General features: G+C 40.4%; 2 protein-coding genes across 2 annotated transcripts in view; both read left to right on the top strand.

Annotated features, from left to right (window-relative positions):
• BDP1 (BDP1 general transcription factor IIIB subunit) overlaps positions 1 to 3,823 on the top strand; it is a 95,069-nt gene extending 91,246 nt beyond the window's left edge. Inside the window, 1 exon segment of the mRNA XM_079788025.1 lies at positions 1,209 to 3,823. Within this exon segment, the coding sequence (XP_079644151.1) occupies positions 1,209 to 1,340 (132 nt within the window). The 3' untranslated portion in view covers positions 1,341 to 3,823.
• A 3,486-nt stretch (positions 3,824 to 7,309) lies between these two features.
• The window catches only part of MCCC2 (methylcrotonyl-CoA carboxylase subunit 2), a 54,787-nt gene continuing 47,312 nt past the window's right edge, over positions 7,310 to 14,784 (top strand). The window contains exons 1-2 of the mRNA XM_079793231.1: positions 7,310 to 7,568; positions 13,664 to 13,730. Of these exons, the coding sequence (XP_079649357.1) occupies positions 7,440 to 7,568; positions 13,664 to 13,730 (196 nt within the window). The 5' untranslated portion in view covers positions 7,310 to 7,439. The remainder of the gene's footprint in view (positions 7,569 to 13,663; positions 13,731 to 14,784) is intronic.

Below are 14,784 nucleotides of genomic sequence, written 5' to 3'. Positions count from 1 at the left end.
ACTCATACAACTTAACAACAGGAAGATAAACAATCCAATAAAAAATAAAAAGGGCAACGGACCTAAATAGATACCTTTTCAAAGAGGACATACAGAAGGCCAAGAGACATATGAAAACATGTTCAAAGTCACTAATCATCCAAGAGATGCAAATCAAAACGACAATTAAGGTACCATCTCACACCTGTCAGAATGGCTATCATCAACAAACGAGAAGTGCTGGCAAGGATGCAGAGAAAAAGGAACCCTCGTGCACTGCTGGTGGGAATTCAGACTGGTGCAGCCACTGTGGAGAACAGTATGGAGTTTCCTCAAAAAACTAAAATGGAACTCCCATTTGACCCAGTGATCCCAAGAAAGTAGAAAACCAATTAGAAAAGATATCACCCCTCTGTTCATAGCAGCACAATTTATAATAGCTAGGATTTGGAAACAGCCTAAGTGCCCATCAGCAGATGAATGGATTAGAAATCTGTGGTACATCTACACAATGGAATACTATGCTGCTGTAAAAAGGAAGGGACTCCTACCATTTGCAACAGCATAGATGGACCTGGAATTATGCTAAGTGAAATAAATCAGAGAAAGATAAATATGACATTATCTCACTCATTTGTGGAATATAATGAACAACATAAACTGATGAACAAAAACAGATCCAGAGACAGAGAAGCATCAATCAGACCATCAAACCTCAGAGGGAAGGCAGGGGAGGATGGGGGGAAGGAGGAGAGATCAACCAAAGGACTTGTATGCATGCATATAAGCCTAACCAATGGACACAGACACTAGGGGGGTGAGGACACGAGCTGGGGGAGGGGAGGCAATGGGGGGATAAGGACACATGTAATACCTTAATCAATAAAGAAAAAAAAACCTAAAAAATAAAGATATTGTCATTCTAGACTTAATGTTATGTTTTTCTATTGTTTAAATTTTTTCATTGAAATTAGGTTGATGTAATGGATCATGGATAGACTTCAGTTAACGTAATCATGTCATGTTCTTCTATATAACTAATGCTGTCTTATTCACAAAACTCTTACTGTGTTTAGGATTATTTTCTTAATGTAATAGCATAGAAATGAAATTATTAGATCAGCGAGTATATATTTATGCTAGATTGCTTTTGAAACAGATACCAATTTAGACTGCCATTACCAATATACAAATGTTATATTGCATACTTATTTTTATTATCTTTTTAGGTTTCTTGTGATCGTTCCTTACCAAAAGAAGAATGTAAAAGTGTCCACAACCAGGCACTTGAAGAAGAGCCAAACACAGTCTCTGAATATTTCTTTAGTGATATTTTTATTGAAGTGGATAAAACAGAATGAAAGTTTTTTTTTTTAAAGTCTAGGATTTCCTGACTTAAACAGCATCATGTTTGTTTTTCTTTATGCTGATTTTGAGTATTTAATGAGCTTGATTAGAAGTTTTCATCATCGGTGGGAAACATTTCTAAGGTTCCTTTTATTCTGACTGTTCAGCATTTTGGAATTACCAAGCATTTAAGACTGCTTTTTCAGACAGAAATAGTACCTCTTGTTTACATTTTGACTCTTCCTGTACTGAAAACACATGGACATTTTGGAATGTTGTTCGCCGATAAATGTCTGTATAAATCCCAGTGCTGATGTATTTGGAGGTGGATTATATTTAACATTTAGCAAACTGCTTTTGTGAAGGTTCTTTCTGTTAGGATTTTTCTTTGGGTGATTAGGCCTTTTCAGTTGCCTCTAAGTATATGAAAGTCAATTGTTAAAAACTTTTCTATTATCAGCTATTTGACTGACTGAAAAATATGTATTTTTCTAATTCATGTTAACATTAGTCCTAATTGAAGAACTAGTATTTAAACTTATTATTTATAAAGATGAAACATCAAAAAGCTTATTTATTTTTAAAAACTTTATTTAAAAGGATATTCAGTTTTAATTATTTTCACCCATCAGATATGGGTAAAGAAGGCATTAACAATTTGTCTCCTTTCCCTCTTTAATTTTAAAGATATTTAAAGTGATGTAACTAAAAGTATTTGGATAGTGTATATGTTTTGAATACATTTTTTCTCATAGTTTTAGTATATTGACTTTGTACTGTGAATGTTTTGTTTTTCTTATTTCTTGGATAATCTCAGGATTTGTATGGAAAAGAAAACACCTTACCTTCATTTATGAGGCAAATTTCCATACAGAACTCAATCTCCTTTACACACACACACACACTCACACACACACACATTCCTTTTTAAAGAAAAATAATTTTTTTAATAGTTTCCCCCCCATTAAATTCTGCTTAAGGAATATTTAGGCCTTTAAGTACAGAACATAATTGTGATACTAAAAACAGAAAATAAGACTATTAAGTCAGTGATTATCAATATGAATTTGAGTTGTTTTCAATTTTGTGATTTACATATGTAATTCTATTATTCACCCAAGTAAATCTTCGGTGTAGTTCAATTAAACTTCTCAAAAAGCAGATTTACCCTGAGTTGATAAAAAAGTAGTCAGGAGTCAGAAATATTTTTTTGCAAAATAGTTTTGAGTTTGTTTGGGCCAGATGGCCTCTGTGGCAACTACTCAACTCTGCTATTTCAGTTGAAAATAGCCACAGACAATACTTAAATGATGGACATGGCTGGATTGCGATTTTAGTTTGACCCTCTGTGTGAGACAGTAATTTTCTTACCTTAAGGTGCTGATGTCTTTAGCTATGAGATATTTTTGTCATTGAAGTTATAAGTTGTGCCTAACAAAAGTATTGATTGCATTATGGAATGATCAGTATTTCATGGGGGGATATTTTAATGTCTAGATAATTGTGTGTGTATATTGAAAAAAATGGAGGACAATTTTCAAGTTCGTTAGTAAAATAGGATATGGCTCAGGAGGAAGTACAACAGTAATTCTAATTTATTAAAACAATTGATATTAGAACATTTCATTTTATTGTAGTGAAATTTATAGTTTAACTTTTTCATAAAGGAGGATCTATATAAATATGAGTGGAAATTCTCTGTAGGTATGCATTTATTTATTTCATGTGATCACAAGAATCATGGTAGTAAATCACATTGCTATTTTAATGCCTTGTTTTTATAACTTTTTAAAAATCTTATTCTGAAAAGGTTTCTATTATTTGATTAATATTAATTTGGGTGTTAGGTTGCCACAATCAAACTATTATTTTACCTCTTGTATAACATTTATGCTTTAACTTTGTTAATGTCTGTCTGTTGTTCATCTGCAGCGAATTAATTTTATGAAAGATGTAACTTACTGTATAAGGATTAATTTTATCTTTTGGGCATTTATTGTAATAGAGAATCAAGTCACCCAACTAAATTACCCTATTATCATATCCTTAAAACTAATCTTGGAGAAAGAGAACCTTAATCAGTGTATTTATTTACCTTTTAAGGTAGAAAGACGTGTTCGGACCTATATTTAATCTAATTCATGTAAAGATGATGTTGGGAAGAATTTGTATTTTATGAATCTTAAAGGAGATATGATTATAAAGGTCTTTATTTTTTTTTTTGATTTTTCCTCCTGAACACTTACATCTTAGCAAATGGTGAACATGATGGATTAAAAGACTAATTTGTTGGTAAATGATCGAGGCACAGATAAAAATATATCTACTGTTTACCACTATATTAGTTGAAATAGAAGTGACCATGTATACATACTATCTTGCTTGAAGAAGTCTTTGACAAAAAAGCAATATCTGTCATTTGTAAATTTTCTTGTTTTAAAGAAAGCAATTATGTTCTACAGATATAAATTATGTAAATAAAAGTTATTTTATATTATTTTTGTCGTGTCCTTTTCTTAATGTTTAGTTAACTAAAACTAGAAGTTTTCACTACAGCTTATACTTTCTTTCTTCTGTAAAAATATAGTACGGTCATCCCTTGGTATCTGTGGGGATTGGTTCCAGGACCCCACATGGGTACCAAAATCTGAGGAAGCTCAAGCCCCTATATAAAATGGCATAGTGTTTACATATAACCTATGCATATCCTCCAATATACTTTAAATCATCTCAAGATTACTTGTAATTCCTAATACATAGTAAATGCTAAGTAAATAGTTGCTATACTGTATTGTTTAGGGAGTAATGACAAGAAAAATAAGTCTGTACATGTTCAGTATAGATGCAACCATTCTAGGCTAGCTATGTCAGCAACAACATAACTATTTTTGTTGAATATTTTGGATCTGCAGTTGGTTGAATATGAAGTTGGTTGAATATGAAGTTGGTTGAATGCAGATGTGGAACCCACGGATATGGAGGGCCAACTGTAAAACTGGAAGAATTCATATTTTTTCTTATATGCATACTGTGAAGAATATTTTTTTGATATTGCAAGTATAAAGAATAGACTTTTCCCTACATGGGATACATCTAAAGAGTTGCTTTTTTATTTACTCTTTGTATAATAAATTTTTGGGTATAAGAGCTCAATCTCTTATTCTTTTTTTCTTCCCACTTTGTTTTTCTGTAGAGGAAATGGGAAACGTTAGTCCTAGATACAATATAAATCTGAATTTCTGAAATGGATAGTGGCAAAATATTGGTCCAAAAATTTAGTTGGGAGAAATACTTGTGGAAACTTCCCTAAAGGGGTAATTCAGTAATTTCTCCAGATACACAAAATTTTTGTCTTGCATTTTTGTCAGATCATTAAAGAGCTATGTATGAGCCCTGGCTCAGTTGTTTGGGTATCATCCTGTGCACGGAAAGATGGCCGGTTCAATTCCAGGTCAAGACACATTCCTGGTAAGGGGCGTGCAGGAGGCAGCCTACCAATGTTTCTCTCCCGCTTTCTCTGAAAAAGTCAATTAAAAAAAAAAAAAGAGCTATGAATAGGAACTACATTGTTTTGTCTACTCAAGTTTAGGGACATTATGTGAAAGAGTTTAAAAGCTTAAAGAAATTAATTTTGCTACAATGCAGTTGTAGACTTGATCATCCAATATTCTATCTAGAGGAATCTATAGTAGATACTTCTCTTTGATCTCAGTGCTAGGAATAATTGGGCTTCCGTTGAATTGTTCTGCTTTTTTAAATTTTTTTATGGGCTGTGTGAATCCTTGTGTTGTTTACTTTTGAATGCAAAGCTAAATTGGGGCCAACCTATAGCAAGGGAAAATACTTCATAGCACAGATTATGTGTATTAAACTCACTGACTTTTTTACCTTCATTCCCCCCTGCCCAGATTTTTAAAAACCTGTCACTTTTCAAAATAAGAACCTACCAACTATGCTAGGTACTGTACTAACCTTTTGTTATGCATTGTTGCATTTTTTAAAATTAAGTAATACACATGGCTTAAAAAGTTAAGTAGTGCTATAAGATTTTACACAAGCTGTTCTGGTATTATACTTTTCTAAAAATGGTTATTCTATCTCTAATTTATGAATGTTAGTCATTGTCAATTTACTTTTTGTTATGGTAGATAAAAATTTTAGCTTTCTGTCATGGGCTGGTAGCTCAGTTGGTTAGAGCAGTGGTCTGCAAACCGTGGCTCGTGAGCCACATGCGGCTCTTTGGTCCCTTGAGTGTTCTAACACCACTTCAAAATAGACTCGCCCAGGCCGAAAACGGACTTCTGCGCATGGGCCACGAAGTTTCAATCGCACTGTACGTGCGCGCCCGCACGTGGCATTTTGTGGAAGAGCCACATTCAAGGGGCCAAAGAGCCGCATGTGGCTCGAGAGCCGCGGTTTGCCAACCACTGTTTAGAGCATCATCCCAATACGCCAAGATTGTGGACTTGGTCTCCGACCAGAGCACATACAAGAATCAACCACACAAGAATCAATCAATGAATGCATAAATTAGTGGAATAGCAAATTAATTTTACTCTCTCAAATCAATAAATAAATTTTAAAAAGTTTAGCATTCTTACAACTCTCCCCTTCCCACTTCCCTCCTGCTTTCTCCCATATTGGGGTTAAACCATATTTACTATTTTCACTGTATTATTCACTGCTGTATCACATAATGTACTAAGATGATATTTCCTTTCTGCTACAATTTTTGTTTTTCTTGGAGTTAGTAATTCACTTTTTCATTTGCTTTTAGTTTGGTTTGTTTTTGAACCCGTGACTTTAACTTTCTACACCCCCCAGCAAGCCTGTTAAATGCCTGTTTGTAATTTTCCACATGGTTATACTGTCAGATAAATTTTCTTTTTTCCCCCTGGAAAACTTTCTGGAGCTCTTTCTTCCTGCTTTAATCTGGACTAGTGGCTTCATAACTCTCCAAGTGCAGTACAGCTGTCATCCTGGGACTTCCCTTTGCCATTATTCTGTGAATTCCCTACCCATCTTTCTTGGTTTGGGTACCCTGTTTCTGAAGCCCATGCCATTGTCTTTCTTGAAAAAGAAGAACAAAGCTGGAACACTCACACTAATTTCAAAACTTGCTATAAATCTACAGTAATCATAACGGTGTGGCACTGGCATAGAGGAAGACATACAAATCAAAGGAATAGAATTATAGAGCCCAGAAAATAACCAGCGCATATACTATGCTCAAATGATTTTTTGACAATGGAGCCAAGACTATTCAATGGGAGGACAGTCTTTTCAACAATGGTGTTAGGGAAAATGAAAATACAAATACAAAAGAATCAAGTTGGACCGTTATCTAATCCTGTATACAAAAATCAAAGACTTAAACGCACTAGATTTTTTTTTCTCATTGTAGTGGGTGAGGGATTGTGAGGAAGCCCAGATTTGTTATATTAAAGTTTTAGAAGTGAATTAAATTGTACATCTAAGATGCAATTTATCACTATTAGAATTTTTACTTTTGCTTGTTTATATTTCCGCTTTATAAAAGACGGCACTTTGTTCTCCACTGTATCCCCAGGGCCAGAAGAGCACCTGACACAGAAGACACGGAAGAAACTTTTGTTGAATAAATATCTCCTCTAAAGAGTTTTCTTAGGGCAGCTTAATGCCTGCCCAGTTCCCAGCTCTCACATAAGAATAAGATTTTTCAAGTCTTGGAATACCTGTTTATTAGCAGAGGAAGAATAAAGCACAATAGAAAATAAAGTGAAACCGAGAACAAGGAAACCCAATGGCAGTTCACCAGCTCCGCGCGGGAGGAGGCAGGATGGCCAAGGGACTCTTGCCCCGTCCTCGGCTCGCGATACGACAGGGTCTCGCGGGGCTGATTCTCTATCTTTTATTGGCTGAGGTTGGGGGCGTGGCACGAAGTGCCTACCAATCACGGGCGGCGTGTGTAGGCACGTGTGAGGGCCGGCCTGAGAATCGGGGGTGTATCAGGCTGGGTGAGGCTGCCAGAACCGGAGCTGAGCCTTAGCCCTTAGCGAGAAAGCGAGCGAGAGGCGCACCGGCTCCGGGTCGGCACCTCTCTCGTGCTCCTCCCTCGCTCAGTGTCCGCTGCCATGTGGGCCACCGTGAGGTTAGCGCTGTGGCGCTGCGCCCGCGCTGCTGCCCCCGGACCGCGCGCCTATCATGGGGAGGCGGTGGCCACGCTGGGCACCCAGCCCGACTCGGGCTCTGCCCTCTACCAGGTAGGCTGGGTGAGCGGCCTGGGCCAGGAGCCCCCGGCGAGCCTGCGAGTTCCTCTGCCACACCTCCGCTGGTGCCAGGCCCGCGGGACGCGGTGCTGACCGCACTCGGAGGCAGGTGGACGCACTTGAACAGCTGTTATTCTTTTCTCTGCGGCCTCAGTAATGATTCTACTGAGGGATGCACTAAGGGGTCGTGAAGACTGAAGGAAAAAAAAAATCCCAAAACAAATACACTTTCGTTCACTTTTAGCATTGGCACTGTTTTTTGTATTTTTGAAATCAGTGGTTCTCAAATCCTGGCCTAGCATTGTCAGCTGGGGAGCTTGTTGAATACACAGCTGCCTTAAGCCCCTCCCTGGACCTTTTGGGTCTCTGGTTATTACGGGGTTAATGAAGCCCTGGGGGCTTGGTGGCAGCCAGTTTGGGGAATCAATGGCCTAGGACAGCTAACCTTGGAAGTTGTGCTTATCAGACTTTAAATAGTTGGTTGTGTTAATAGAAAATACCCCACAGTATCTTTGAATGGCTTTTCTTGGAACTGGGAGCTATTACAAGGTCAAAGAAACAACTTGCAGCTTTTGAAAGCTCAGGGCTGGAAAATTTCAGTCTGTCCCATGTTATCTCTCCTTTTAAATTGATTTGAGAGGAATGGAGAGAGAGAGAAGGAAACATCGATTTGTTGTCCCATGTATTGATGCTTCTTGTATGTGCCCTGGCTGGAGTTGGAACCTCCAACCTTGGCGTACTGGGACAACGCTTCAAACAACTGAGCTACCTGGCCAGGGCAAAAATACTAACTCTTGATGCTTTTTCTCCTCTCCCCTCAAGGTCATCTCATGATCTGTATTTAGCCAGTGTTTGCTTCAGTAATGCTGTGTAGCAAGCAATCCCAATATATTAGTGTCCGAAATAAGTATTGATTTCCTTTTTATTTAATGTATTGGGGTGACACTGGTTAACAAAATTATATAGGTTTTAGGTGCACAGTTCTACAACACGTCATCTGTACACTGTATTGTGTGTTTACTACCCCAAGGCAAGTCTCTGTCCTTATCCATCACCATTTATCCCCCCTATTCCCTCCATCCCCTTCCCCCCACATTCAACATACTGTTGTTGGTATCCATGAATTTTCTTTTTTTTCCCCTTCTTTTTTGCTCAATCCCTTCACCCACAGGAACTTATTTTTTGCTTTTGGATCTGTGGGTTGGTTGTTGGCAGCTCTGCTCTGAGCAGTGCATCCAGTTAAGGTCTGTTTCTTTTTAAATTTATTATTATTTATTGATGAAAGAAAGAGAGATATTTATTTGTTGTTCCACTTATTTATGCATTCATGGGTTGTTGTATGTGCCCCTGACTGGGGATGGAACCCGAAACCTTGGTGTATCAAGAGGGCTTGTTCTACTTGTTTCTTATTCCAGGACCCAGCCTGAAGGGGCAGTGGCTACTTGGGGAATGCTCCTCTCATAATGGAAGGTGGGGGCACAAGAGGAGAGTATGGCAACACTTTGTCACTCTTAAAGCCTCTGCTTGCATTTGGTACCCTGTCACATTTGCCCACATTCCCCTGGACAAAACAAGTAATATGGACAGACTCATGGACTGTGGGGTGGGGAAGTATAATATCACACTGAACCTTGGCAAAGGTGGGAGGGGAGGAATAATTTTGAACAAGTAATACATTTTACCTCATGGTCTAAGATGGTTGCCAACTATTATGTCTGAGTTCCAAAAGTACTCATCTACTTGACCTCTTTTGAAGGAGCCTTTCTAGAAGTCATACTTGCTTCCTATATTTTATTGGTTAGAATTTAGTCACATAGCCACATGTCTACGCACAGGAAGGCCAGGATATGTTACTTTCCCAGCTAGGCTTGTTGCCACTTTGAGTAAAATTGGGATTCCATCATCAAGGAAAGTGGGAAGAATGAACATGGGATAAACAGTTAATACTGTCTGCCACAGATAACAAATAGCTTGGAGAGAGTGGGTGTGTTCTTCTTAAGTTATGTTGGATGTTAAAAGACTTCACTTAGGTGCATCCATATCTCCTGGGACCTCCAGCTACAAGTAGTAAACTTTTAGTGCAAAAACCCATACGAAGGGAACAAAGGTAAAGCTGTGCCTTGGATGGGAGATGGCACATAGGGGCCTTGACCACAATCCAGTTTCTCCCTGCCTAATTTTCCTGGTCGTTCATGTAAGACCAGTAACATGTACTGCCCACTCTCACTTCTACCCACTGTGTGCTTCACAAAGGCTTGATAGTGACAGTTCTGTTTATTGATTTATTAATTAAATATATTTTTGATTTCAGAGAGGAAGGAAGAGGGAAAGAGATAGAAGCATCAATGATGGGACAGAATCATCGATCAGCTGCCTCCTGCACACCCCCCACTGGGGATCGAGCCTGCAACCTGGGCATGTGCCCTGACTGGGAATCTTGGTTCATAGGTTGATGCTCAACTACTGAGCCATGCCCTCTAGGCAGTTTTCTTTATTTTTTTTTAATGGGAGGCTAGCTTAGCTAGGGTAAAGATTACTTGCATAACCGGCTTTAGCTGCTGTTCCAAATTGGGCAACGTTATTGGCTGCAGTGATTGTATCCCTGGATTTGGGTACGATTTATATACAAAGACAAATACTTGGCTTTGTATGTATGTGAACTGTTTTTCATCAGCTTTGAACCTGTAGTTTGTAAAGCTGGCAGGAGATTGGCAGGTAGGATGCCGGAGGGGGTTGGGGTTGGGGGAAAAAGAATAAAAAAATTAAGGCACACAAGAATTCCATAAGCCTCTAGATCTACAAGGGAAGAACTTGCTAAAAGACACTGTGGGGATGCATTTAGCACTATGGGAGAGATCTGGGGCACACACAACATTTCAAGACAAAAAAGATGGTAGAACTTATCCTATATAATAAAGAGGTAATATGCAAATTGACCATCACTCCAACACACAAGATGGCCACCCCCATGTGGACACAAGATGGCTGCCCCTGTGTGGACACAAGATGGCCACCAGGGGAGGGCAGTTTTGGGTGATCAGGCCAGCAGGGGAGGGCATTTGGGGGCAATCAGGCCTGCAAGGGAGGGCAGTTGGGGGCAATCAGGCCTGCAGGGGAGGGCTATTAGAGGTGACCAGGCCGGCAGAGGAGGGCAGTTGGGGGCGACCAGGCCTGCAGGGGAGGGCAGTTAGGGGCAATCGGGCCGACGGGAACAGTTAGGTGTCGGTCAGGCTGGCAGGGGAGTGGTTAGGGGGTGATCAGGCTGGCAGGCAGAAGCTGTTAGGGGCAATCAGGCAGGTGGGCAGGCGAGCGTTTGGGAGCCAGCAGTCCTGAATTGTGAGAGGGATGTCCCGGGATTGGGCCTAAACAGGCAGTTGGACATCCCTCGAGGGGTCCCAGATTGGAGAGGGTGCAGGCTGGGCTGAGGGACATCCCCCCGCCCCATGCACGAATTTCGTGCACCAGGCCTCTAGTATTTTAGAAAAGACTTAAGAAACATATCAGCCAATTGTGTGTATGTGGACCTCCCATAGGATCCTATTCAAATACACTGCAAAAAACAACTATATCTTTCAGTTGAGAAGATATCTTTACAAATTATATATATATATAAATCTATAATAGGTTTTTTATTTTAATTTTTAAAAATATATTTTTATTGATTTCTGAGAGGAAGGGAGAGGGAGAGAGAGAAGCATCAATGATGAGAGAGAATCATTGATTGGCTGCCTCCTGCATGCCCTACACTGGGGATCAAGCCTGCAACCCAAGCATGTGCCCTTGACCAGAATCGAACCCGGGACCCTTCAGTCCACAGGCAACGCTCTATCCACTAAGCCAGTGGTTGGCAAACCACGGCTCGTGAGCCACATGCGGCTCTTTGGCCCCTTGAGTGTTCTAACGCCACTTCTTCAAATAGACTCGCCCAGGCCGAAAACCGACTTCTGAGCATGGGCCACAAAGTTTCAATCGCACTGTACGTGCGTGCCCGCACTTGGTATTTTGTGGAAGAGCCACACTCAAGGGGCCAAAGAGCCGCATGTGGCTCGCGAGCCGTGGTTTGCTGACCACTGCACTAAGCAAAACCAGCTAGGGCAATATTAACCTTTTGCACTCGGATGTCGAGTGTGACTCAACATGGTTAGCATCGGTAGCAGCTCTTTTTATACTCTTTGAATGTATCAATAATTTGAAATATAAAAAAATCCAAATAAATAAGTTTGTATGAAAAGAAACTCCAGTTTTTTATTCTACTGCCGTGCTTTGTAAAATCTGGGGTATTTAAAAAATTAAATCCTGAGTAGACTAAAGGAATCGAGAAAAAAGCAAGCGAGTGCAAAGGGTTAATAGACTATTGATAGGGATAGTGTTCCTCATCTTTTAGAGATTTGGAAATACTTATAGATCAGATGTTATGTCTAGGATTTTCTTCAGAATAATTTGAGGGCCATAAAGGAAACAACTTTGACCATATATGGATAATTGTTGAAGTGCATTGGGTACATTTCATTACACTAGTCTTTTGCTTTTGTATATGTTTGATAATTTCTGTGAAAGAAAGTTAACAACAATGACAACAAACTACACTAAAGGGTTGCTGAACATGATAGTGAAACCCCTCCTCTCTTTAATTTGCTGTAATGTAACCTGTCTATTCCTCCCTTTTCCAGTGCTGTTGAGTATGTCATAATGACTGGATGGACTTGCCTGGGAATTCGCCCCAAATGATATCACTGAAAGAAACATTTTGTAGGGTTTTTTTAAAACATTTTTTTCCCCATAAGATAAAAACATTAATGATGATAGAGAATCATTGATTCGCTGCCTCCTGCATGCCCCTTACTGAGGATTGAGCCCACAACCTGGGCATGTGCCCTGACTGGAATTGAACTGTGACCTCCTGGATCATAGGTTGACGATCAACCACTGAGCCACACAGGCCATTTTCTTCACTTTTAAACAGACAAAGGAGAATTGTTCCATGACCTCAGGAACTCTCTGTAGAAAATAGGAAATAATTGAACTATATCATAAAGACTGTAAATTCATCTAATTTTGAGTAGCTGGAAAGCTGTTTAGCATTGTGTCTTGGAAAGGGAATTAAATCACCAGATGTGTTAATCACATTATGAAGAACAAAATGTGTTAGCAGGTTAAACTCTGAATTTTCAAAAATAATTAGCTAAGTAAGTATTGTTTTAAAGTCATGTGCTGATCAAACAAAATTTACAAAACAGAAGGTTGAAAAGTTAGTTTCCTCTGTTCTTTTCTATTTTTTGTATATTACTCTAGAAAATTTCTAAACATATACAAACATAGAATTTTATTCTTTTATAAACATAAAATAGAATCCACTTTTCTAAACCCTGGGCTGCTTTTTTTTTAAGTGTAATTTGTCAGTAAACAAGTATTTCTGCATTGGTTAGAATCTCCTCAGAATAGTTATAGATAGGGCAGAAAAAAATAAAGATGTCATTCTAACCCTTAAAAATGAAGTAATTTATTGATTTCAGAGAGGAAGGGAGAGGGAGAGAGAGAGATAGAAACATCAATGATGAGAGAGAATCATTGATCGGTTGCCTCCTGCACATCCCACACAGGGGATCGAGCCCACAAACCGGGCACGTGCCCTTGACCAGAATTAAACCTGGGACCCTTCAGCCCACAGGCTGACACTCTAGCCACTGAGCCAAACCAACTAGGGCTGACTTATATTTTTTAAAATAGAAAATGAAATAGAAATCAATTAAATTCAGTAGGAGTGTAAGGAAGTAAGTTGTTAAAGTTAGTAGGAGTGGCCAGAAATGGTGTTGGCGATGAAAAGGGACATGCATCAGGCTTTATAAGGGGGTGTGATTTGGATAGATGGACCAGAGCGGGTGATGGTAGTGAAGAGCTTGAGCAAAGCTACAGGCAGGAATTAATCTTTCCATACAACTGAATGGCCTAGCATGGAGACCACATGGATGGGCTGGCACAGTGTGGAGATCCCATGGATGGGTTGGCACGTGATATTCTTCTTAACCCTTATTTTGATAAAAAATGTAATTGCTTTCTAATATTACTCTCTTTCCTTGTTTCTGTTTTAGGAAAACTATGAACAGATGAAAGCACTAGTAAATGAACTCCACGAACGAGCACAGAAAATAAGACTAGGTAAACACTTACTTAAAAAAATATATATCTTTTTATTCATTTTAGAGAGAGAGGAAGGGAGATGGAGAGTGAGAGGAACATCAGTGTTTGAGAGAACCACTGATTGGCTGCCTCCCACACACACCCTGACTAGGGATCGAACCTGCAACCCAGTGCCCCGGCCTGGCCGGCGATCAGAGGCTATTGGGGCCGTCTCACCCAGTCCCAATTGGGGCCAGGCTGTCCAGGGCCTGCTGGCTGCTGGCTGGGGCCTGGGAGCCTGCCAGTTGCTGGCCGGGGGCTGCTGGACAGGGTAAGGGACCGGGATAGGTTGGCTGTGGGAGTGCACTGACCATCAGGGGCAGTTCCTATGTTGAGCATCTGCCCCCTGGTGGTCAGTGTGCATCATAGCAACTGATTGACCGGCCGTTCCGGTTGTTTGGTCGTAATGGTTGCTTAGGCTTTTATATCTATAACTAGAGGCTTGATGCACGAAATTTGTGCAAGGGGCTTGGCCCTCACAGCCATGGTGGCTGCCTTGGCCCTCGCAGACCCGGCTTCGTCCGGAAGGTTGACTGGAAGGTTGTTCGGTCTAATTAGCATATTATGCTTTTATTATTATCTACACTAATAAAAGAGAAACATGCAAATTGACCATCACTCGGCAATGCCCACCAGCCAATCAGAGCAAGTATGCAAATTAACCCAACTAAGATGGCGGCCGCCACAGAGCTGGAACGAGCAGGAGGCTTGGGTTGCCCCCGGCAATGGAGGAAGCCAAGCTTCATGCCCGCCCTGGCTGGCCCTGGCCTCCGCTCAAGCTACAAAGTTTCAATTATAGAACATAAATAAATCCCAGATACCTGCTTCCATCCGGCCCTGGCCTATGCTTGGGTAGCCGGGGGGCGTGGCCAGCCTGCAAACCACCACAGGCCGCTTGCCCAGGCCTCCCCACCACGCCCCAAGGGAACCCCCACCCTGATCCGGGACACACTTCAGGGCAAACCAGCCAGCCCCCACCTGTGCACCAGGCCTCTATCTCCGTGGTCAGCAAACTGCGGCTCGCGAGCCACAT

This window comes from Cnephaeus nilssonii (assembly GCF_951640355.1).
Source record: "Cnephaeus nilssonii genome assembly, chromosome: 2".
Lineage (NCBI taxonomy): Eukaryota > Metazoa > Chordata > Mammalia > Chiroptera > Vespertilionidae > Cnephaeus > Cnephaeus nilssonii.
Note: the sequence above shows the minus strand (reverse complement) of the source record. Positions and strands in the feature narration are given on the sequence as shown.